At 35.6% G+C, this 24,825-nt stretch overlaps 5 protein-coding genes, 1 long non-coding RNA gene and 1 other non-coding gene across 8 annotated transcripts; 5 read left to right on the forward strand and 2 right to left on the reverse strand.

The window, feature by feature from the left end:
* Window positions 1-1,736: 1,736 nt before the first annotated feature.
* Window positions 1,737-3,875, reverse strand: LOC108859015 (3-methyl-2-oxobutanoate hydroxymethyltransferase 2, mitochondrial). 2 transcript variants are annotated; one of them, XM_057010744.1, is made up of 7 exons: window positions 3,735-3,875; window positions 3,564-3,646; window positions 3,069-3,456; window positions 2,752-2,958; window positions 2,524-2,670; window positions 2,333-2,386; window positions 1,738-2,250 (listed from the first exon to the last, which is right to left on the reverse strand). In XM_057010744.1, exons 3-7 carry the CDS (start codon window positions 3,408-3,410, stop codon window positions 2,002-2,004), a joined length of 999 nt encoding a protein of 332 aa, XP_056866724.1. In that variant the 5' UTR covers window positions 3,411-3,456; window positions 3,564-3,646; window positions 3,735-3,875; the 3' UTR covers window positions 1,738-2,001. The 2 variants fall into 2 exon arrangements, with proteins under 2 accessions (XP_018488353.1, XP_056866724.1); XM_018632851.2 differs by lacking the exons at window positions 3,564-3,646; window positions 3,735-3,875 and having other exon boundaries at window positions 1,737-2,250; window positions 3,069-3,495.
* A 21-nt stretch (window positions 3,876-3,896) lies between these two features.
* Window positions 3,897-4,931, forward strand: LOC108859016 (uncharacterized). The gene is made up of 3 exons (XR_001950425.2): window positions 3,897-4,037; window positions 4,121-4,646; window positions 4,725-4,931. It is a non-coding gene; the product is annotated as an uncharacterized LOC108859016 (long non-coding RNA).
* Window positions 4,932-5,103: 172 nt separating this feature from the next.
* TRNAE-CUC (transfer RNA glutamic acid (anticodon CUC)) lies at window positions 5,104-5,176 on the forward strand. Its single transcript has one exon. It is a non-coding gene; the product is annotated as a tRNA-Glu (tRNA).
* A 575-nt stretch (window positions 5,177-5,751) lies between these two features.
* LOC108859683 (RING-H2 finger protein ATL68) lies at window positions 5,752-6,589 on the forward strand. Its single transcript, XM_018633590.2, has one exon. The coding sequence runs from the start codon at window positions 5,857-5,859 to the stop codon at window positions 6,499-6,501; it is 645 nt and encodes a 214-aa protein (XP_018489092.2). The 5' UTR covers window positions 5,752-5,856; the 3' UTR covers window positions 6,502-6,589.
* Window positions 6,590-8,507: 1,918 nt separating this feature from the next.
* On the reverse strand, window positions 8,508-12,631 carry LOC108805138 (golgin candidate 3). The gene is made up of 15 exons (XM_018577107.2): window positions 12,270-12,631; window positions 12,062-12,160; window positions 11,893-11,979; window positions 11,473-11,586; window positions 11,186-11,294; window positions 11,041-11,105; window positions 10,788-10,955; window positions 10,602-10,715; window positions 10,354-10,494; window positions 9,859-10,155; window positions 9,723-9,788; window positions 9,434-9,636; window positions 9,295-9,349; window positions 9,024-9,215; window positions 8,508-8,930 (listed from the first exon to the last, which is right to left on the reverse strand). The coding sequence occupies exons 1-15, from the start codon at window positions 12,477-12,479 to the stop codon at window positions 8,721-8,723; spliced, it is 2,130 nt and encodes a 709-aa protein (XP_018432609.1). The 5' UTR covers window positions 12,480-12,631; the 3' UTR covers window positions 8,508-8,720.
* Window positions 12,632-14,224: 1,593 nt separating this feature from the next.
* On the forward strand, window positions 14,225-15,940 carry LOC108856553 (delta(8)-fatty-acid desaturase 1). The gene is given in 2 exon segments (XM_018630385.2): window positions 14,225-15,428; window positions 15,431-15,940. Coding segments are annotated over 2 exon segments (1,347 nt in total). The 5' UTR covers window positions 14,225-14,416; the 3' UTR covers window positions 15,766-15,940.
* A 3,580-nt stretch (window positions 15,941-19,520) lies between these two features.
* Window positions 19,521-21,824, forward strand: LOC108837272 (F-box/kelch-repeat protein At3g61590). The gene is made up of 2 exons (XM_057011156.1): window positions 19,521-20,204; window positions 20,478-21,824. The coding sequence occupies exons 1-2, from the start codon at window positions 20,179-20,181 to the stop codon at window positions 21,733-21,735; spliced, it is 1,284 nt and encodes a 427-aa protein (XP_056867136.1). The 5' UTR covers window positions 19,521-20,178; the 3' UTR covers window positions 21,736-21,824.
* Window positions 21,825-24,825: the final 3,001 nt, after the last annotated feature.

Raw genomic sequence — 24,825 nt, forward strand, 5'->3', positions numbered from 1 at the left:
TGAATGAGTTTAATTTTTTTATTTGTTTATTCAACATTTCAAAAAACTACAAAATAACGAAAAAAACATTACGATTTCTTCCAATTTTATTTTGTTATAAAAACTAAATAAATATATCATTGCATAATAGATATTTTGTAACTTAAAAAAGCATTGACTATACAAGATAGAAGATAAATGATCTCAAACTAAAACCATTCACATACTATTTTTTTTATGAAAGGAGTTATATAGTATTTATACATATTTCCAATTCAACTTAAATAATTCATCAGAATTAGTTAGATGTCTTTTTTTTTGTCAATGAATTAGTTAGATGTCTCATTGGAGTTTTTATAGTGATATGATTTGTTCCATAAGATATATGGTTTATCTCGACCAATTGTTCAAACAATGTTTATCGAAATTCAATGCTAAAACAAAATTGTAAATCATTTTTGTGCTACAATGATTTGGTATTATATATATTATTTTTTCATGATATTTTGAAATTCTGTTTGTACAAATACTGCTCTTTTAGTTCCCAAAATAAAATAAGTAAAATATAAGCATTTGCCAAGTTAAAATCGGAGTATTTAAGTTTGAAATTAAAAATATAAACAAAAATAGGAAAATTTAGTAGCCACTACTGAAAAATATAGTACAACATCAACTATATTTTATTTCACCATCACAGATGTTTAATGAAGATTTAAATACAATCATTTAAATTTCATAACTTTTGAAATCTAAAGTTTTAAATGTTATAATGTACCTGAAATATATGTTTATTGCTATACTAAAATATGTGTTGGTTTCCAAAAGCATGCATCAAAGTTAATCTTGGAATCATTCTTGAAATAACCAACTCAACACCATAATATATGGTCATTAAATATATTGTTAATTTCATATGATTTTAAGTTCTGTTTAAGAGTTTTATATGCAACTTGATATATAGTATTTGTAGATAAGCCTTATAACTCACTTTCATGCAGAGTTTTCGAATATCATTCAAACTATATGAGTAAATTGGTTGGAATTCAATGTGGATAACATAATATTAATATTTTTGCCTATTTTAATATATTTTATCATTTTGTGTAATTTTTAATAATTGTATATACAAGATATTTGTTTTTTAGAGAATAAGTCGCATTAGAGTGTAAGTAATTGAATCATGCTTCATCTTTGTTTTGTCTATATCGGTTAGTATCTCATAAACTTTTTCCATGTTAGTCTTATCACAAAACAACCCATCTTATCACAAACAACCGATAAGCATGTTGTGATCAACAAATCAACAGAAAACAACTTTAGTCATCTCAAATTGTTCCTTCAAGAGCTTCATCGACCCTTCTTGATTTGGAAATGGTGTAAACAAGAATCCCTAGAGTCACTACATCAGGCCAAACTTTCATCACATCCATCTTTTCAGCTATAATTTCATTCTACTAGCCTCAATATTCCTTCCTAAGAATATAAAAAGTTTATTGAAGGATTTAGCTTGAAGTGAAGCTCAGATCACTCAAAACCCCTCTAAGCTACATTAGTACAAGAAGTTTTGCATAGACTAGTTATAAACCGAGTCAAACAAACACGGTTTGGCGAGACGCCATGAGAGTTAAACCTTGAAACCAACCCAATAATCTAATCTTCGTTCACAAGCCTAGAAACAATATCAGCCGTGATTGTAGTGGGCTTTAACGAGGCCCTATAAAAACTTTTTTAACTATTTATAAACTAAGATAAATCTTTATAACATCACACAATGAGGACAAAACTTTATTTAATTCATTCGAAAAGCTATCACTTTTTTTTTTTTTTTTTGAACAAATCGAAAAGCTATCACTTAGTTTTGCTAAGCGTTGATACTACCCTGAACTTAACAACTCTGAAATAACTCTTGTGGATCACATCAAATACTATCCAGAAAAAACTCCTATCAAATCCTATTATAGGACTTTTATTTCTTCAAACCATGTCTGTCTACTCATAATGAAGAGAACTTCTCAAGCTTTGTCACGGAGAAGACAGTGACACTGAAGACTGCATCTTCTCAGCTGATGCAGCAGCAGCAGAAGCAGCCTCATCTAACCCCAGTTTCTGTAACTCGCTTAAGAATCCATCCAGGTCGTTTGAGGAGATCTTGTAAGGGCTGTGAGAAGGACCTGGAAACGAGTGTTTGGATACTTCTTCCTTATATTCCAAGAGTGCTTTGTTGATCACTTCTCCTACTTGAGCGTACTGCTTACAAAACTTTGGAGTAACCTGAAATGAAACGAAAGGAAACTATTATAGAATAATGAATCATAACATTAAGACTAATACTTAAACTGGTTCAGAATTTGACCTTGGCATGATGGGGATGCTGCATCATTCCCAGAAGGTCATGGTAGACTAAAACCTGCATCCACAAGAATAATAATATGACACATCTAATCATATAGTAGTAGACACAACTCGCTCCTGACTTTTACTATTTTAATCAAACCACAAAGAGCCTAGATTTTGTTGGATAATAAGACCAATGTAAAACCGAACCTGTCCACTGCAGAAAGGACCAGCTCCAATGCCAATGGTTGGAATATGAAGAGCAGAGGTTGCAGCAGCAGCCACAGGAGGTGGAACACATTCTAAAACAACTGAAAAACATCCAGCTTCTTGTAAAGCCATTGCAGTTTCCACAACCTAATCCCACCAAATAAGAGGGAAAAGATCTTTTAAAATATTAAGGATTAGACACACAGACAAGAACTCTTAGTTCCAGACCTTAACAGCACTAGCTATGTTCCTCCCTTGTGGTCTGAAACCACCAAGAACACTTATAGCTTGAGGAGTCAACCCAACATGTCCCATAACAGCAATCCCTGCTTCCACAATGGATCTAGCAGCAGTGATCCTTGATGGCGAACCTCCTTCAAGCTTAATAGCATCCATACCTCCTTCTTTCAACACTCTAACTGCACTATCAACCGCCTAGACATATATCATTTTAAACCAAAAAAAAAAAACTTAACCAACTAAACTACTGTTTTGCTCAAACAAAAGCATGCAAATGTAATGAAAGGGGTTGTTTGATGTTTCACCTGAATGGTGGCTGACTCGTACGTGCCAAAGGGCAAATCACCGACAAGAAGTGGCCTTTTGGCTCCACGAGCAACGGCGCGGCAGTGAACGAGCATCTCGTCTAAAGAGATGGGAAGAGTGGTGTCGTGGCCGTGAACGACCATGGAAGCTGAATCTCCGACGAGACAGACATCGATCCCGGCTGTATCGACGTGAACGGCGGAAGGGTAATCGTAAGCGGTGACGACCGTTATCGCCTCGCCTTTCTTGTGTTTCTGTCTCAGCTGAGTCAGAGTCACTCTCTGGTTCGGGTTCTGCGGTTTAGGTCCTCCGTAGACGGTGTTCTCCGGTACGTTGCTCATAAACCGGGCGGCGGTTATGGTTCTCGCGGCACGAGCGCACCACCTCCTGACGAGCCAAGAAGACGTCATTGTCGATGAAAATGATTTTCGGAACTAAATTTAAATTTAAAGACTTTACAGAAAAAAAAAAAACAGAGTATGTTGGTGACTCACGCGCTCGTGACTCCGATACCAAAGCTGACTCCTTTCGTACTCTGGCCATCTTCTCTCCTCGATTAACACCATCTCCGAAGCCACTGTCGATAAAAAATGATTTCGGAATTAATTTTAAAATAAAGACTTTTACAGAAAAGAAAAAAAAAACAGAGTATGTTGGCAACTCACGCGCTCGTGACACCGATTCTTCCAAAGCTGACTCCTTTCGTATTCTCTCTATCAACATCGTTCTCGTGTAATCAGTTTCTATCGTTTCCGGAGATCTAATCGAGGAATCACTTCCATGGCTGGAACATAGCATATAACAGAGAAGTGGTTAAAGTCTTAAAGATGGAGGCTTTATCTTTCTATGATGTGAATATGAAGCTGAGATCATCAGTTGGGAAGGAGGAGAAGGCATTGCCGTATCTATTGTTATCTACAGGGTGGTCCAGGATTTGAAGGTCCAAGGCCTAGGGAAGCTGGTGAAGAGTTTCGTGTCATCTTACTTGATCAAGTATTGATACTTTATTGACTCTGGAGACTTGTCTTAGTCTTTGTGTTTGGTCTTGCAGAGAGGAACAGGCTTGTCAACCCCCTTTGACGTCTTCCTCTATGCTTCAGCAGAGGATTTAGCTGATTACTTGGTTCACTGTCGAGCGGATAATATAGTTAAAAGATGCTGAGTTTATTAGAGTTCTGTCTTGTTCCTTAATGCTGATCCTTGGACAATTCTGGGTCAGGTAGTTTGTCTCTGTGTTGTTGTCTACTACTCGCTCTGCAGAGTTTTGCTGTGCACTTACTTGGCTCAATCTGAAGGCGGAGGGGTGTGGAGAAAGTACCAAAACATTTTCTAATTCAACTGACCAGTTTGGTTTAGTTAACTCTGTCTTTGTTTCTTTGTCTTGAGGTACCTCTTCCATCAGGAAGCATCCTCACTCCCAAAGGGTCTTCAAACTCTTGGAGTATGATGTTCAGGTTGATGAGATTCAATAAAAAGATTCATGCCGTTGAAGCCATATCAAAGCTGCTGCAGATCTCATGGCCAAGTAAAAGGATTCGCCTCCATTATATGATGTTTCTTCATTGAAAACTAAAAAGGTCTGTTTGTTTCAGAGTCTTCATCATTTTTTTTCTCTCTTATGGATCAAACATTTTAATCTGTTTTCATTCTGGTAGGCGCCTGTTGCTGCGGTGGTGTACTATGAAGATATGTTTGTAAACTTCAAGCTAGTGATGGAAACAGCTTCTCAAATTTCGGGTATTAGGCTTTTTTACTCGGGTCTTTCATGATGCTGGAAGACAAGTTATTGATCAATGTGGAAGGATCTCTGTTTCTATCATTTGTAGTAGTCACTGCACATTTGGTTTTCTTCTTTATACGCTCTTTGAGGATTGAGTAAAGAAAAAAAAAGAAAGGTTAGTGAATAAGAAAGTCTTTGAATTTTAGGCTCAACTTCATGTAACATGTTCATGTTCATGAAGAGCCTCTCTAAGCTATGAGCGTCCAACAGAATGATCTATGTCGAATTTGATATGTTATATCCTACTAACAAAATCCGTTGTAGTCTAGCTGGTCAGGATACTCGGCTCTCACCCGAGAGACCCGGGTTCGAGTCCCGGCAACGGAGTTTCTTTTTTAATTTTTTGAAGATTTTGATCCTAAAAAGAGATAGTCGCAACCCTTTTCCACTTTGTTTTATACTTCTCCTCTGCTGGTTAAGAATTAATATAGTTACTACTTACTACTAGCCCTCTTCAACATATCTATGTAACAACTAATAAGTGAAGTTTCTCATAGTCTTACTCTTATTATATGTTTCTAGTAATTTGCAATAAATACCAACATCAAACAATAATAACGATCATGGTTTGATGAAACGAACTCACTGAAAACAGATAAAACAACAAATACCGCACACATGTCATGAGGATTATACAAACAATAATAATAACGATCATGGTTTGATGAAACGAAACTCACTCAAAACAGATAAACAACAAATACCACACACATGTCATGATGTCAATGTCAAACTGCTGAAGCACTTAAACAAAAAATAAGATAACACTAGCGACCTTCCTTGGGCCACAAACTGAAGTCACTATGTATATCACAAAACCTATAACAAGAACCCTAATAAATGCAAAGCTTTTAATATTTTGCCAAACTTTTGTATTCAATGCAGTAGAGCTACATTTTTCCACCCACCTCCCAACCCAAACAAACAAAACAATAATAATCTCCCCTCCATCACTCTTGTTTCCATCTCCCTCGCCACATGGCCCTAACCTCTTTCTTCACCATCAAATGTCAACCACCTTCTTTCCTCCTCCACCTCCACCTCCAGTCCCTATCCCTACTTACATAACCAGCCTCGGCCTTGGCTACTCCATAGCCATAGCTCTTGGTTTCCTCGTCCTTATCTCCACAATCATCCTCTCTTCCTACATATGTTGCCGCGCCTCCCGCCTCCGCTTCTCTACCTCCGCCGCAAACCTAGACTCTTCTTTCGGTAACCGTACCATAATCCTCCCAAGAATCATATTCGTAGCGGAAGGAGACGATCTTGAGTCAGCTCCTTCTGGTAACGTCGTCGTAGGTGGACTTGATCAACCGATCATCAACTCTTACCCTAAGTTCCGCTACATTAAGGGAATCACCGTCGCCGATTCAGGTGATGATGAAGGCGGTGACGGAGAGACGGCGTGTTCCATATGTTTATGTGAGTATATGGAAGAAGATATGGTAAGGATGATGCCCGAGTGTAAACACTACTTCCATGTTTCTTGTCTTGACGCTTGGCTTAAGCTCAATGGTTCTTGTCCCGTTTGTCGAAACTCTCCACTTCCAACGCCGCAGTCAACGCCTCAGTCAACACCACAGTCTACTCCATTGTCGGAAGTTGTCCCGTTGTCTCAATACGCCGCTGATCGGAGAAGAACTAGAAGTTAATACAAATGTTTTAATTTGTTTTTGTTGGGATCAGTTGCAATGTATTTAAGATTATATATTGTTCTTGGGAATGAAATCATTCAAAGTATTGATTGAGCTGCTTTACTTATTGTTTTTATTTTCTTGTATCAAACTGAATAGTAAGTACTGTTTTTGTGGTAGTAGCATAACGACCAGTTTACCATCAGTTTCTGTATAAGTGTCACTTCGACATTTTTCACACAAATTTAAAAATGACGAAAATATATATAAATTATTACTAATTGCACATCTCTGACCAATAGTATTTGAGATAAATTAAATTATTTATAAAACTAATATAATTTACAATTAATTTTCAGCTGGAAATAAATATAATTTACATTAGAATTGTAAAATAACATTTTTTGTATAACAAGAAAAAATGTTAAAATAACAATTACTATAAAACAGAAAAAATATATGATTGAATTTACTTATTGTGAAGATCTAGTACATATTTTTTGTAACTTAAAAAAAATAGGTATTAGATCTTCACATATATTATATATACCGTAAAACCATATCACTACATGTGTTTGTTTTTCTTTCCAGAACTTATATTTGGAAATAACATGATAAGATTTGTATTAGCTTTAGTACTGTGAGAAGATAAACATTTTTTTCTTCAATATCATTCACAAAGTTTCGTATTGTCTACTATTCCACCAATTAATAAGAGTATTAGAAGGTTGGTGAGGTATTCATATGCTGAGGAGACACTCTACTTGGTTTGGTTTAGAACTTCATATACTTTGTCGTTGAATAAGAATCAAATATAAAAGCACAAGGTCATCGTTTACGGAGAGGCAGCTTTGGAAACGGAATTGAGTCACGAGACTTGAGTGGAAGCATCTAGGTTAGGCCAGTATTCTTGAGAAGATTGTGTTCGGATTAAGCCGACACATCAAAATAGTTCATGATTCAAAGTATAATACATTTCTTTTTATTCAATAGATCTTCGTGTGTCTTTGGAATTGAGTTTGGTGAGTGATTGTGTAAGAATCTGTACCTAAACTCTATCATAATAAACATGCAAATATTTGGGTTTTAGTTTCTGATATGCAAATGTTTTTGGAAAAAGTTATCATGTATGTGTTAGCTTGTGTTAACATCTATACTAATGTTTTTGGAACAAAGTTAGCAAACCTTAACCTTCCTTTTATTTTCAAAAAAAAAGAAGAAAAAGTTACCAAATTCAGGACTTGGTCAACAACATCTTTTAGGCCGGTCCAAATGGATTGTTTATTTTAACAGATATTTGACTTGAATTTTGCCGTGAATTGATGAAGATTGATTTGTTCTAGGGTTTATAATATAGGGTTTTGGATCTACGATGAACATCCATATAACTATTCATAGTATTATAGAAATATTTGCAAGGAAATAACAATAAATAAATATGATTTCAAACATTATGTAGTGACATGCTCAATGCAACACTCCAATATTCTATTATAAATAATTTCATAAATCATATGTAGCATATTATTGAACTTAAGTTTTTGTTTTCTTATAATGTTTTGTTTATTTAATATTGTATCTTGTGTGAAATATTTATGATGTTATAAGGAATTAGGTGAATACAACTGTATTGCAAGCACATACAATTTGTCAACAATTATTTGATGCTATCTTAACACATTCTGAAATTTGTTTTATATTGTAAACTTACTAGTGAACACTATTTTGATATTTTAGAGTAAAATAACCATATGAAACAATATGCACAAAGTGACCATTCTTTTCACCAAAGAATAGAGAGAAAAGAAAACATAAGTCTATTCATTGTCCACAAAAATGGGGTGGGTCTGTCTATATGCATCTGATAACAAAAACAATTTTCCTATAGGGCAGTTGTGAGAAACTGGTTCAATTGCTCGACTCTTGCATACATACATGTAAGAGTTATTAGACCAAACTAGTAGTAGAGAACACTAAGAAACCTGTCAAATAGAATTTTGTTTCATCATCAACAAAAACAAATATAGTGATAACTAAGTAACATCTGATATCTCACTTTTATTCTTTCGTTTCCATTCAAATTTCCAACAATACATACATCACCAAAAGAAAAATAGCTTTTACTTTAGAAAAAAACAACTGGAATAAAAGAACAAAAAGGAACAAACAAACTCTGTATGAGAGAGATCATAATTACAAACACAATGTAAAGTATGTGTATCTTCTATTTTATAATTTTACTGAAGTAGTCTCGAGAGCCGTTGATTACTCTCCGGTGATCTGAGAGGCACCGTCGAGAATTCCGAATCAGACGACAAAGATGGGTCTTGTCTTGTCTTCTCCGAATCTTCTTTTGCTTTGGTTGCTGCTGCTGCCTCTTCTGCTTCTCTTCTTTCTCGCTCTTCTGCGTCTTTGAGTAAGAAATCCACCCATAAATCCGCAAAAGACTGCAAAACAAGAATCATAAAAGAGTAATGTCTCAGTGAAACTTGGCTTTGTGTACTGACGGATCGATCAGTGTAATGAAGGTAGCTTTTTACCTGGTTATCAGAAGCCGCCGCATTAGCATGTGAACCTGCCGATTTCCCACCCAAGATTCCGCCAACAAAGCGACCGGGAAGGCCCAGTACGCCTCTAACAACACCTTTACCGCCTCCTCCTTGTTGAGCCACTCCAATCCGCTCTTTATCTTCCTCCGAGAATCCCAGCATCCTAACCATTAGGTCCAAAACCTATGCACAAGCAACGAAACATCTGAGTTTAAATTTGAATGTCTCAAAAACAAACCAAAACTCGTAATCAATCTTTTACCTCTTTGCTATGATTCTTCTGGAAGTACGTAACTAGTAATTTGATAACGATACGCCTGCAAAAGTTTGTTGGATTTCATTACTATATCAGACTATGACAGGAGAATCGAAAAATCTATATGATTGTATAAACGGTGTACCTGTCAACGAGATTATCAGACTCAACTGACATTCTATTTAGCCTCGTCATGCTCTGCTCAAGAACACGGCGCACTTTTGCATTGTCTTCTTCAACCTTACTCACCCGGCTTTTCCATTCAGCTGCAACCTTTTCGGCTTGCACCAGTTTGGCTGTGAGATCTCCCTTTTCTTTATTCGATGACTCTAACCGCTCATCAGCATCCTTAAGCAATAGCAAAAAGATCATCAGACCAATACGGAAATAGTAGAACAAAGTTAACAAAGGAAACGTTCTATTTATATTCCTACTTTCAAACGAGCATTAAGCTTCATCATCTCGTCTTTAGCCACCAGAAGCTCCCGTTCAAAATGCTCCTACAAAATGAGCAAGAACACATCAATGTGAAAGAAAAAAAAAGGCAAGATTTGAATTTTTAATACTAACCTTAGCTTCGATTTCGGCGTAATACTGGCCAAGAGCAGTTTGAAGATTTAAAAGTTCAACATTTTTGGACTCGATCGTTCTCAAACAGTTTGTAAGCTTTAGGTTTAAGTCATCAATCGTTTCCTTTAACTTTCGGTTTTGATTGTCATTGCTCATCCTGTTATCCTCCTGATTAGCCATTGCCTGCTTAAGTGTTCTCTCCAACTGAGATATCTGGGACCTTTGATATTCATTAGTCTGGCGAAGTTCTTCAATCAATTGGCTATCTTCATCCATTTTCTCAGACTCCTCGGTTTCCTATAAGATTTTTGGAAAGAAAACATAAACATATTACCTTCTCATAAGAGTATTAAAGAAAATATTGCTTAGAATGAATTACTAGAAACCGGAGATGGTTTGCAAAATAATGATCAAAAGGATAACATGTAATAACAGGTGGAGTAATGATCTGACTATAATAGTTTCTCTAGAAAATTAGCTTTTACAGTACCCAACCTTTTCTAGCAAGTGTTGTTTGAGCCGGTTTAGTTCTTGCCGTGCCTTATCCCTTTCTCGTCGCGTTTCCTTCAGATCTGTTTCCAACCTCTGCAAAGACTGCTCCAGTTCTTCTTTTCGAGGAAAGCTATCTTGACTCATCTAGTTATATATGGAACAGTTTAAGAAGAAACGAAAAATAATTAATCTACATATCATGATAGCAATGCAAAATTTGTATACAACAATGTCTCGTCTGGTTAAAGAACCTTGTCCAAATTACTGGGATGTTTAGTCAGAGTCTCTGTGGCGTCTGGGAAGACTCTGCTACTGGTTGGCTTCCTGCTTTCTTCTAAAGCAGCTTCTAGCTCACTTCGCTTCAACTACGTAGTGAGGAAAAAGCAGGTCAGATTAGATCATACATTGACAAGGAGGTAGTATGGAACACAGTAAACCTTAAGCTCGTTGTTTTCCTTCTCCAGAGCTTTGTTAGTTTCTTTTAGATGTTCCATGGCAGTTCCGACAGCGTGGCTCTCCTGACCACTAATCTTCATCTGTAAGTGTTTGATTTCAAGTAATTTTGCATCCAATTCACTACGCAGTTTGCTAATCTCCAAGGAGGTCTGCAGATATAACAAGTCATACGTTAAAGATGGTGATTGATATATGTATACATAAATGTAAGTGCTTCCTTATTCAAAGACTTACTTTGTGCTTGTCTAACCTCAGCGACTCGAGTTCCTCCTTGAAAGATTCACTCCGCTTCCGCTCCTCTGTGAGAAAGTAAGGTAAGTGAGAATACAAGATAAGGGAGATACAAAAGAAGCATCAATCTACTAGTAATATTACATACCCTGCAGAGAAAGCTGGAGGTCTCTTAATTTTTCGCGCTCTTTGGCAAGCTCTTTAGCTTGAACAGCTGCCAGTGATTTGGTTCTATCTTCTAGCATATCTGCAAGGTCCTAAAATGACATCCAGATTACCGCTTAGAATTAGGTTTTTTACCTCCCAATAGCAATAAAAGGCACTTTCAATACAGATAAAAATGGTTTCTAATGTAATTATGTATCCTAGAATAGAGAAACAAACAGTTCCAAGACCACAAATTAAACTAATGGTAAAATAAACAATGGGTGTTACCTTTTCATTTATCTGTGAATCGATATCCTTCCCTTTACCATTGGACATATGGCTTCGAGTCTTTGAATTAGACAAAGATTTTTGTAACCGGTTGGGTGACTGAACGTTGTTTCCCTGGAGAAGATTACAAATAAATCTAAAAGCTTAAAACCTTCACGCATGATATGGGCATAACTAAACAAAATCAGAAGATAAAAAATCTAAAAGCTTATATCAAGCTAAGAATGTTGACAAAAACCAGCTTCAAAATCTTGATATTACAACTGACCTAAAGAAAATCTTTTGTCTCCAACTATATCTCACTAACACGTTGAGCATATAACCACGTGTATCAATAACGCATTTCATTACAGACAGTATAGCTTCTATCTAAACATAATGTGTACATACTGATGTAAACTAACATCTCATGTGTTCTACCTTGACAGCATTATTGATGTCGGTTCGAGCGTCTTTCAGGTTTTGTTTCAATGAGCCATTCTCCTGGTTCAATCTGGAAATCTGATCCTGTAATCAAATGGCATTTTTGGAGTAAAAGGAGATAGAGAAAATAGAGGTGGAAATATATATAACAAGTAAGAATATTTACCTCTTTTTCTCTTAAGAGAGCGGCGTAATTGACTGATAAAGCTTTGATATCTGCTTCAGACTCCTGAAGCTTCTTAATCTCTGCCTTATACCTCTCAATCTAAAACACACACACACAGTCACACACAAATTGAATCACAAAAACAACCAAACCTAACATCACATAAACTACATTTCGAGGACTAACGGATGGATCGAGCGAAGAATACCTCATGATGAGCAGGCGATTCAATTCCATTGGAGATGGGATACCTGGAAGACCTAAACCCATTGGAAGTCCTTCGATTAGAATCCGCTACGTCACCGAAGCCATTGGATGAGCCGTAACTGTGTAGATCCTCTTCGTCTTCGTCGTCGTCATGCACATCGAGCGCTATCTTGTTCAAGTTCTCCTTCAGATTCTCGATCGAACTCCACATACCTCTCTCTCAAATCTCCTTCCACACTCTCAATACCTTACAGATTCCTCCTCCTCCTCCTCCTCCTCCTCCTCCTCCTTTGTATCGTGTAAATCTTCGTCTCAAAATTATGAAGATCCGATTCTTCTTCCGCCAAATCGATCTGAATCCCCCCCACAAAGCAATTAATTTCCCAGAAGAGATTCGTAATTAATTAATTAGGACTCGTCGTTACGTTTTAAACACACACATTTCACGTTTGTACACTTGTATTATTGGGCTTCCACACTAAGGCCCACTAAGAAAACAAGCATCATAAAGTTTCAAAGGTTATTATACAATGTAGGCCCATTGGTCTATTCTTTCTACTAAGCAAACATCATAAAATTTCAAGATATCTTCTGAATAATTTTGCATTCAAAATATCTCTTTCCTACCAAGAAAACAAAGCTTATAACAACAGATCGTACCAATTTTTAAACGTTATATTTATGGATTTTAGTTATTAAAAAAACGTGAATGATCGTCTTCCCAAATGCTTGCCTAGTCTTCTTTAGCAAAAAAAAGTCTTCGTTCAAATGTCCTAGATGCAGAGTTTCCCTCCCATTTGCTATTTGATTTATCACATTTTAATAAAATGAACTGGAATTAATTATGTATATCTGACTTCTTTCTGTTGCTGTTTGTCCCTCATTGGATAGAACAGCGCACTTGAAAACAAAATAATAATTGGTTGGTTGAAGTAAAATACAATATAGTTTAGATCTCAATGAGGAGAAAATATCTTCACTAGTTAACAACAGAAGAGAAAAAGATCTCGAATATAACAGCAGTGCGTCTTTGAGACCAAGTCTTGGTGAACAGTTAGCCAACAGGGGACGGTGCATCTCCATTGAGAAATATACTTATTAACACGAAGTGGTATCATGGAATATGCTAAAACTCGTGAAAGGCCAAAACTATATATGTGCAAAACTATATATGTGCCTTTTACAACTAAAAAGTTGATGTCAGCAAGACAGGACCTAATCATGAAAAAAAATCTATGATGTATATTGTAAAATCTAAATTTATAAAGGTAAAAAATCACATTTTCACCTTTATAAATTTAGATTTTACAATATACATCATAGATTTTTTTCATGATTAGGTAAAAAATCACATATTGTAAAATCTAAATTTATAAAGGTAAAAAATCATATTTTCAGGTGGTTGATCAAGTCGAGATGGAGGACGCGTGTCGAGCCGAATGCGGAGATCTTCACACGTGTCCAGGTCCATCTCCTTTCGGTGCGCTTATGGCGAACTCCCCGATCTAGAGTGTTGGGCCGTGTGGGCCAGTTTCCCGGTTTCTGGGCTTCGGCCTTTGTTATAGCGCCCAATTGTTGTGGACTATTTATTTATAATTTTTGTGGTTGGGTTTCGGCCATGGGCCTGACCCTTTTTAATCAATAAAATCTATGTTGAGGGAAAAAAAAATCACATTTTCAGTAAAAGATGATTGATTGATTAATATTTTTTCGTTTTTTTGACATTTGACTGATACTATACCTTTTCTGGGAAGTGCGTAGAAAATTGACGGATACCAACCAATAATAAGTGAGAGCAGAAGAAAATATCAAAGGCTATAACACGTGGTGTGTCTTGCCATTTCATGACTACGCGGGCCAGCACTAACTTTTATATAATGTAACCATTACAAAACAAATTTTTTAAAACTTAGTAAGTTTTTAAAATTTCAATCGTACCAAAAACTAAACACATTAACCGATTTTTTTTTGTTTGAAAAAACGTGAGAAAGGACTGACGTGGGCACTCTGAGCCACGTAATATCGGTTCCGAGATATTCGTTTAATTTAAAAAATATATCAAAACCAACCATATTATAAAAGATAAGGGAGAGTCGAAGAGGATTAGATAACAAGCGCATCAGCGAGAGCGATTCCGATTCCGATTCAATGGCGGAAGAGACGGATAAGAAGTACATTACTCACGAGGATCTCAAAAACCACAACAAACCAGGAGATCTATGGATCGCGATCCAAGGCAAAGTCTACAACGTCTCCGACTGGATCAAATCCCACCCCGGCGGAGACACGGTGATCCTCAACCTCGCCGGCCAAGACGTAACCGACGCGTTCACCGCTTTCCACCCCGGAACCGCCTGGCACCGCCTCGACAACCTCTTCACCGGCTACCGCATCAGAGACCACCGCGTCTCCGAGGTCTCCCGCGACTACCGCCGCATGGCCGCCGAGTTCCGCAGACTCGGCCTCTTCGAATCGAAAGGACACGTCGCTCTCTACACCTTATCCTTCATCGCCGCCATGTTCGCCGGCGTCCTCTACGGCGTATTGGCGTGCGACTCGATCGTCGCTCACCAGATCGCCGCGGCTCTCCTCGGTCTCCTCTGGATCCAGAGCGCGTACATCGGCCACGACTCGGGGCACTACGTCATCATGTCCAACGAGAAGTGCAACAGAATCGCTCAGATCGTATCTGGTAACTGCCTCACGGGGATCTCCATCGCGTGGTGGAAGTGGACTCACAACGCTCACCACCTCGCCTGCAACAGCCTCGATTACGATCCCGATCTCCAGCACATCCCCGTCTTCGCCGTCTCCACCAAGTTCTTCGCCTCGATGACGTCACGTTTCTACGATCGCAAACTAACTTTCGATCCGTTGGCCAGGCTCTTGATCAGCTACCAGCATTACACTTACTACCCCGTCATGTGCTTCGGGAGGATCAACCTCTTCGTCCAGACGTTCCTCCTGCTCTTCTCCAGGCGCGAGGTGGAGGACCGCGCGCTCAACTTCGCGGGAATCTTGGTGTTCTGGACGTGGTTCCCGCTCTTGGTCTCCTGCTTACCGACGTGGCAGGAGAGATTTTTATTCGTGTTCACCAGCTTCGCCGTAACCGCGCTTCAGCATATACAGTTCACGCTTAACCATTTCGCCGCGGATGTCTACGTGGACCGCCAACGGGGCACGACTGGTTCGAGAAGCAGGCGGCGGGGACGCTGGATATCACGTGCGTGCCGTACATGGATTGGTTTTACGGCGGGTTGCAGTTTCAGCTCGAGCATCATTTGTTTCCCAGGCTGCCGCGTTGTAACCTGCGGAGAGTGTCTCCCGTGGTTCAGGAGCTTTGCAAGAAGCATAAGCTTCCGTATAGGACTATGTCGTGGTGGGAGGCGAATAAGCTGACGGTTAGGACTTTGAAGAAAGCGGCTTATCAGGCTAGAGATAAGGCTAATCCTGTTGTTAAGAACTTGGTCTGGGAAGCTTTGAATACCCATGGTTAAAATCAACACAAATAGCTTTTTTTTTGTTTTTGTTTGATTATCAGTATGTGTTCTGTTTTTTTTTTTTTTTTTTTTTGCTTTTGAATATTTTGAAAATTTCGTTTTGTTACTATGGAAGAGATGTTAGATTGAATTGAATTGAATCGAGATTTAATTTGCTTAGATAACTCTTTCGAATGGGACTCTCACTACACTGTTATTTGAATTTTTGTTTTTTTGTTCTTGTGTAGGTTTTGTTATGGTCCTTTTCACATGGCTCTTTTTGATACTCGTGGATTGTGACTTTTGTGGTTTTGCTTTGTTCAATGTTCTGTGTGTGGGTGTTATTTGATTTATCCCTGATAATATACTTAAAAGATCAAATGGTGGGCGCGCTGGGCTGTTCTGCTTTGTCATACTTTTTAGGTAAGCAAACTAGTGTTCTTTGATATTCAAATAATGGACTTAGCACTGCATTACTTTGTCAAGGCCCAAGCCCGTACTAATATAAAAGATTCTGAACACTAATGGTCCTAAAGCCCAATATCTTAGCGAATATTGGCCTTGAAAAGGTTTCGGCTGAGGAGAGCAGATGAAATAGTTCATGATTACAAACATTAGAATCCACTGATCCCTTGGTCTAATCTTAAATTTGCGGAATCCACGTTAGATTTGTCACCGAACAACGGAACAAGTGAGGAAGGAGCTGGGTATAAGGCGGCGGAGTAAAAGAAAGTATTATAACCGATTGTTGACAAAAGGAGTCACTTCGTTCATGTTACTGACATTTTTTTTTCAAATGAATAGGATCAGTCATTATCTAGAACTAAAGAGATAGAGTAAGATAGGTATATAAGTCGAAACGTGGTAGATAAACAGTAAAAACAAAAAGCGAACAACAAAACGTGGAGCAGAAGAAAGCATCATCATGATCATTGTGACTTCTAGTTCTAAGTTTGGTCCACTTTCGTTGTGCAGCGCTGCCAAGAAAAATCATTAACATAGATAAAGCAACAAAGTTAGCCCACTTTCTACATATATAGCATAACTTACGAACTTACGAGACCTTATTCATTTGTTTTTAACTGTATAACCAGCTTTGCGAAGGATAATTGAGTTGAGAGTCCTGAGACTCTTACATAATCACGTAGACACACTTGAACGTATGTATTCAGAACCAGTCAAATTTTGACGGCTCTGAGGAAGAAGTAAAATGGAAATGGTCGGTTACCACTTTTGAGCTATGTGTATGTATTGTATGTACGTATCGGATATCTGATTCAATTTGATCTATAGATTTCTAGATATTTGGTGTTTCGGATATCCAGAAATTTTTTGTATTTTCTACTAGATATTTGATTCGTAAAAATTAAAAAATCAAAATTGTATTGCAAAAATAAAATATTTGTTTTTAATTCTAATAACTAATATAATAAATTTAATAAATATTAATATTGTAAACTTATATAAAATATATTATTTACATAAATATTAATATATATATATATATATATATATAATCGGATTGGGTATACGTTTTGAAAATATTAATATTTATGATTTGCTTATTTTCTAAGAATGTTGTATATATATAATCGGATTGGGTATACGTTTTGAAAAATATTAATATTTATGATTGCTTTATTTTCTAAGAATGTTGCATAGTAGTATTTGATTTGCTTTGTAAAGTTACAATATCTGATTTTCGATTCGATACATATAACAAAGCAAATCAAAATTATTTTGTCCAGCTCTAACTGTATGAAGTCTGAAAACAGTATCTAAAAACTAGTTTAGTGAACAAAAAACAGTTATAAGACAAAGATTTATGCGTGTGCATGTGTTAGTGGGATTGCTTCATAATGTAAATAATAAGAAGTGAGAAGTTACTTAATGTGCACAAAACTAAATTTGGTAGAAAGACCAAAGCCGGTCCATAAAGTATTTGCCACTATGTCCTTGTATCTTTATTTTTGACTTCATCTATCATTTTTTAATTTTGTATATCTCTATATGAACCACCGAATGGGCCAAATTGATTAGTGCATATTGATCTTGCTAGATCTTCTAAACAGTTTTCACATCACAGTTCTTGTTCTTTTTAACAAAAAAAAATATTGTTGTTTTGTTCTATGATTTTATTAGATGTTTAACAAATTTTTTTTTTTGACTTCGACTCTTTGAAAAAGCAGGTGTCCATGTGCATAAAGTATTTTGAAATCTTTAATACCTTCGCAAGGAGAACTAAAGCAATAATTAAAGACAGTGCATCACTACTATTCTTCTTTCTTTTTGCCTTGTTTTGGATTTATATACATCAAAAGTGAAATGGTATATACCACTGGATATTTGCCTTCGTAATTCTAGTTCTTGTTTTGGTACGTGATAATGATTCACATATCAACTTTAGTTGCACATTCCCCCTTAAAATGTGATTTCAAACTATACTATTACATAAAATAACAACCATTTCAGCTATATGTTTTCTAATTTGGTAAGAGTATATAATAAGCGACATGCAAGCATTATTGGTTCAGCTGGATAGAAGATTTATTATTATTTGATAGACTCTATGATGCTACGTACGAATCGAAAAGTAACCTATGCTCCATATTGAACTACCAAATAAGCAATTGACAGTTGAATTGAGATCGAAGAAAACATATTCAAAAGATCAAAGATTTGTAAAAAGACATATCATAACCAGCAATGTGGTCATATAGTATTAGCATATGAGCCACTTATTGCATATACATGTTATTATATGGAATAAAAATAATGGAGTGGTGACACGACCATAAAGGGTAAGGGCATATGAATATGATCGAAAGAAGAAATAAAGTAAATGGTATGAGCTGAGATCGATATATAGCTTTACACGTTAGAAGTAGTTAGTGCATATGAATCCATCACCATTTTTAAAGCTGTACTTAAATATATTTAGCTTTCTTGCTTCACGACGAAAATATTAATTAATAGTAATATGTACAGACTAATTAGTTATTTATGGGTGTTTGATTTTGATTTTGTTATTGCGTAGTGATCTAGTGAGTGTTTTAGGTAAAGGGCATTGGCCACTTGGAAACTGCGGAAGTCTAGGCTAAGGAAAGTATATAGAGACAGACCTTTCAGTGTTTGAAAAGCAAAGTATAATTACTAAAAGAAATAAAAATAATAAAACTTTTTATTAGTTTATTGTTATTTTTTCAGAAAATAATCAAAAGAAATAAGGTTACGGTTTACCTCATGTGGTATGTCATTTTCAGCTAACCCTTCTGGCTGCAGAGGTAAAATACCAAATTAACACACGATTTTTTCAGCACTTTTACTGTTTTTGGTGAAATAAAGACCACAACCTAAATAAAAATCCATTTAGATGCCATATAATCAAATTTAAAAACAATCACGTTTAGGTTAAGAGTCAAGAGTAACGTATCACAATGATATTTCACACTACAACCAAACTAAACTATATTATTGATTTTGTTATTTCTACATTTCCTCTGTAAATACGTTATTTAAATATATACTTCTACTCTATATATATATATATTATATATAATACTATTTAAACAGAAAAATACAGGTTGATGAGTAAGACAGCATTATAATGGGTGCTATGATATTTTTCATTATTTGTTTGTTTGTTTGTAAGTTCCCATGAAATATTTTTTTATTAATAAATAGAACAGTTACATATAGTATTTAATTTTATACATACAAAACAACACGCGCAGAAACGCGCCTACACTGTATTCCATACTATTTTTTATTTATTTAAACCCCATAATAAAATGGCAAAAAGAAAATAGAAAGAAGAGAAAACAGCAAAGAGCAAACGTCTTCTTCTTCTTCTCTCTTCCTCGCGTTTCATCTCTCTCTCTTTTGTCCTCCTCCTTCCTCTTCACTTTCTGTATCATTTCATACTTACAATCGAACCCGAAACGTCTCTTCTTCCTTCTCTTTTTCTGTCTTTTTTTTAAACCAGATTCTTGTTTCCTCGGCTCTTGTCTCCTTGATGATACCCTTGTCCTCATTCCCACTCTCGACAAATCCGAAATCCCGACAAACCCATTTCATCTCCATCTTCCATTTTTAGGAAAATATAATCTTTCGGGTCTTTTCAATAAACCAAGACCCACCAAAACCGGCATTCACACTCGCAAATCTAAAAAAAAGTTGGATACTTTTACGGTTTGAATCTCGAGAATTCTGTAAGATTCACAGTCCCACCACCAGTTCTCCAAACTGAAGGTTTGTAATGAAATCCCAGATGGGTTTCTGTCTGGTTTCACTGTCTTATTATTCTGTGTTTATTTTTTTAATTTTGTAAATTGATTCTTTTTTTTTTGGTTCACTCTGATTGGTTCATTGAATCTGTTACTTGCTATTAAAAACTGATAGATGATGATGGGGTTTGGTATTTAATGATGTATGGTGTTACCAGATATTCGATTCATGTAAGCGTCAAGACAACATTCTTTTTTTTTTGTTTACCTAACCTTTGTATTAATTGTCATCATCAAGTTTTAATCTTTGACCTTGAAAGCATGACACAAGCTTTCTCCTTTTTGGTTTCTTTCTGAAAGAAAATCCATTGCAATATTAGTCTAATGACAAATCTGGTTCAAAAACGTTATGTTTTTTTTTTTTGGTTATGTCTTGAAGAGGTCTATGTTGTTAAATGGATTATCTGTGATTTTTTTTTTTTATTATTTGTGTTGTTTTTTCAGTGTTTTTTTTTTGAGGATGGAAGCAGAAACGTCTTGGACTCACTATCCGTACAATTACATTACTACATACGTCCCTGAAGCTGAATCATACTCTGAGCCTAGCGACGATAAGACCAAAGGCCAAACCTTCTCGATGGATTCTCTCCTCCCCGACGATCTACTTGAAAGAATCTTATCCTTTCTCCCTATTGCAAGCATCTTCAGAGCTGGCACGGTCTGCAAAAGATGGAACGAGATCGTATCTTCTCGAAGATTCTTATGGAACTTCTCCAACAACAACAACAGCAACAACAACAACTCTGTTTCTCAGAGACCTTGGTACTTCATGTTCACCAGCACCGATGATCCGTCCGGTTATGCTTACGACCCGGTTATCAAGAAATGGTACACCTTTGATCTCCCCTGCATCGAGACTTCGAATTGGTTTGTTGCTTCCTCTTGTGGACTGGTTTGTTTCATGGACAACGACTGTAGAAACAAGATCTACGTCTCCAACCCTATCACCAAGCAATGGAGGAGGCTCATCGAACCGCCGGGTCACAGGGCTACAGACTACACGGCATTGTCAACTTCAATGAACAGAGCGAAACAGAGCTACTCTGTTTCGGTGGTGAAGTCGAAGCAAGTCCCTGGGAACTTCTTCCAGTGGGAGCTCTCTATTCATCTCTACAGCTCCGAAACTATGACGTGGACAACGTCCTTAACCGATGTGTTAACCGGATGGAGAGGAGGAGACGAGAGTGTGATCATCGACAGCGTTCTCTACTTCTTGATTTACTCTACGGGAGGCTCTGACCATCGCCACGGCTTGATTGCTTCTAACTTATCATCTTCTTCCACGTCATCACTGATGAGGAGTTTTGTCCCAATGCCGTGTGCTTTAACCTGTGGGAGGTTGATGAATCTCAAGGAGAGGCTTGTGGTCGTTGGAGGGATAGGGAAACACGATAGGCCAGACATCATCAAAGGGATTGGGATATGGTGTTTGAAAGAAGGAGGAGGAAGGAGAGAGTGGCAAGAGATGGCGAGAATGCCTCAGAGATACTTTCAAGGGTTTGGTGAGTTGGACGATGTGTTCGCTAGTAGTGGCAGTGATGATATGGTTTACATTCAGAGCTACGGTTCTCCTGCGCTTTTGACTTTTGACATGAAGTTGAAGTGTTGGAAGTGGTCTCAGAAGTGTCCTGTCTCCAAGAAGTTCCCTCTTCAGCTCTTCACTGGGTTTAGCTTTGAGCCAAGACTTGAGATCGCTCCTTAAGGCTATTACTAGATTTTGACCCGCGCTTGGAAGCGCGGAATATTTTACGATGAAAAATTTCACTAATAATATAACAAATATTTTGGTAATTTTAAAGAGTGTATTTAGAATATTTTTGCATTTAAATTTAGTGTTTTTTAATTCAACCCGATTGTGATTATACCGGTTAATCCGGAGATCTGACAATTCAATTTAGGTTTTTAAAATATTCATACTAAAAAAAATATCATTAAAATCCGAGACTAACCGATTGAACTGTTGGATGACCGATATGTAATCTAATTTGATTTAAATTATAATAGTTCATAATTTGTAATCTTATAATCCAAATTTTAAAGTTTATTATTTTGCAATTTATGAAATTATGACGTTTCTACAAAATTTTAAAGAGAAAATGATAGATATAAAATAACTAAGATTAATTATTGTATTGTTTGGAAACATTGATAGTAGTATAAAAAATATATTGTTTGGAAACATTGATAGTAGTATAAAGAAATAAGTATATTGTTTGGAAACATGGATAATAGTATAAAGAAAGGAATATTAATGATTTAATGTAGGTTTAACTATAAAGTATAAAAGTGTATTTAATTTAAAAACTTACAAAATAAATGTTAAGTCCAACAGAATGTTTCTGTTTTAATAAGATAGATTGGATACGAGTAATGCTTTTTGTTATTTACGGTTTGGTACTTGATTATATCATTGATTTATCAAAAGAGACCAGTATATTTTTGTGACCAAAAAAAAAGACCAGTATATTTTTAATTTTAATCAGTGGAATCCTCGTTTTTCTTCTCTCTGTTAACATTTGGCCCCACAATATCTCATGGTCTGAAACTTGAGGTTGTCTTGTTGCTGTTCCTGCAGGATAAAAGTAAAAAATTACTTGAAATGTAAATTCTTCTTTAAATAATGTGTTATCTATTATAGATAGATGTAAATTTACTTAAAGATTTTGGTTTTGTACTTCGATGAAACTGGACCTAGTTTGGTGATGTGATTTGTCAGGTTTGGCAGTGTTAGGTTTACAGGTAATGGAGAACAGCTGTTTTGTTGTAGTATTTTATAGCTTTTCTAAGGCTCACTTATTTCAGTTTTTAATAGCTTTAATAATCTGCTTAAATTACACCGTCTCTCAATAAATAAATTTTGTATGGATTCTGCAAAAACATTTTTTTCTCATATTGGATTGATGATCATTAGAGAGGTACAACAAGGTTTAAACCTAAACATTACATCACAAATTAAAATAGATTGCAATTTTTATCAAGGTTTTAATTTATTTTGTTGCTTAATATATATCCCAAAAGAAACTTATTAGACAACTCTGATCCATCAACTCGGTAGAGACCTAAAATACCAAATCAAACTAAGAAAAACAATTTGGTTTTGATGGAGATGATTCAAGATAGGAAATTACCTCTATATACATTAAAAACATAAATCCACTATTCAACGGAAAACTCCTCCTCTTTTCTCATTTCTCTTTCACTAAAATCTAACTTTTATTTTATTTCTTAGGTTATTTGACAAATAAACCATTCAAAATGATAACATATATTAGTGTTTGATAAATTTTAATGGAGAATAAAAACATTTCTCTATAAGTTTTTGGATCCAACTACAATAGAATTTTATAAACTATTATTCGATAAATTAATAAACACTAAAAATTTAGTAAATTTATCTGATCTCAAATCAGACCATTTCAAAACATAATATAAACTGATAAAATAGTAAGATAATAATTTTAAATATATTTTATGTAAATATATGATCTCATTAATATTATAAATTAATAATTTATATGTATATATCAACCATTATATTTTTGTTTATATTCACAACAGAATTAGCGTTATATTTTTAAAAAACTTAATATCTTTTGATGAGATTTAATAAAATTATATCTAAAATCATATCTAAATCGTACAAAATATATTTTATATACAGAAAAAATAATTAATGTATATACAATAAATACAATGAAGCAGATGGACCAAAACCTATTACACCAAGAGACCAGGAGCGGATGTAGGTTTAAAAGTACGGAGGCACGTGCCCCCTACTCTTTTTTTTTGGAAAAATTTATACTTATGTGATTAAATTGTTATTGTTTTAGTGAATAAACAGATAAAGTGTCCTCAGATCATAACATTTTTAGTAGGGATTGGCATAACATTATTTAGTAGGGATTGGCGTTCGGATATCCATTTTGATTCGGACTTATTCGGATTTTCGGGGTCAAAGATTTCACTTTCATTTTTGGTATTTCTAAATTTTGATTTGGGTTCGGTTCGGATCTTTACAGGTTTGGTTCGGGTTTAGATAACCATTAAAATTCGTTATTTATTTTAAATTTCTCAAAATCTATAAAAAAATAATACATTACATATAAATTTAAATAGCATATGTTAAAATACATAAAAGCAACATAAAAATTAGTTTGGTTTGAATATTTGGATAGAGAATAAATAGATATCTGAAATATTTTTAGTGTTTTGATTATGCTTTAGCTATTTTAAACGTTTACTTTTGACTTTTTATATATATTTTCAAGTAATTTGATAACTTAAAAGTATCTTATATATTTTGGATGTATTTTTAGTATACATTAAATTTAAAAATAATTAATATATTTAAGTATATAAATCTATTTCGGATACATTTGGGTACCTAAAATATTTTGGTTTGGTCGGATTCGGTTTCGGTTCTTTAGATACCAAAATTTTGAACCTGTTCAGATATTTAATCAATTTTGATTTGGATGCGCTACTAGTTTTTTGGATCATATTCAGTTCAGTTCTTAGAATTCTGTTTTTTTTGTCCAGTCTTAATCTTTAGTATTGTGCCCCCAATTAAAACTGTTCTGGATCTGCCACTGCAAGAGATTTTCTTCTTTCAAGGTGGCAAAAGGAAAAATAGCATATGTAGAACATTATAATAAGAGGGTTGTGGTATTCTATTTAGTTTCATTCACACGTTAATCAATGCTTTCTGATTCAGCGAGTACAAGATTTGCTTATCACCCAAGTAAGACACTTTTAATGAGAACAGCTGCGTCGGTGGAGAAAGGCTTGGAGA

Source organism: Raphanus sativus, chromosome 5, assembly GCF_000801105.2.
Source record: "Raphanus sativus cultivar WK10039 chromosome 5, ASM80110v3, whole genome shotgun sequence".
In the NCBI taxonomy this organism is placed as follows: domain Eukaryota; kingdom Viridiplantae; phylum Streptophyta; class Magnoliopsida; order Brassicales; family Brassicaceae; genus Raphanus; species Raphanus sativus.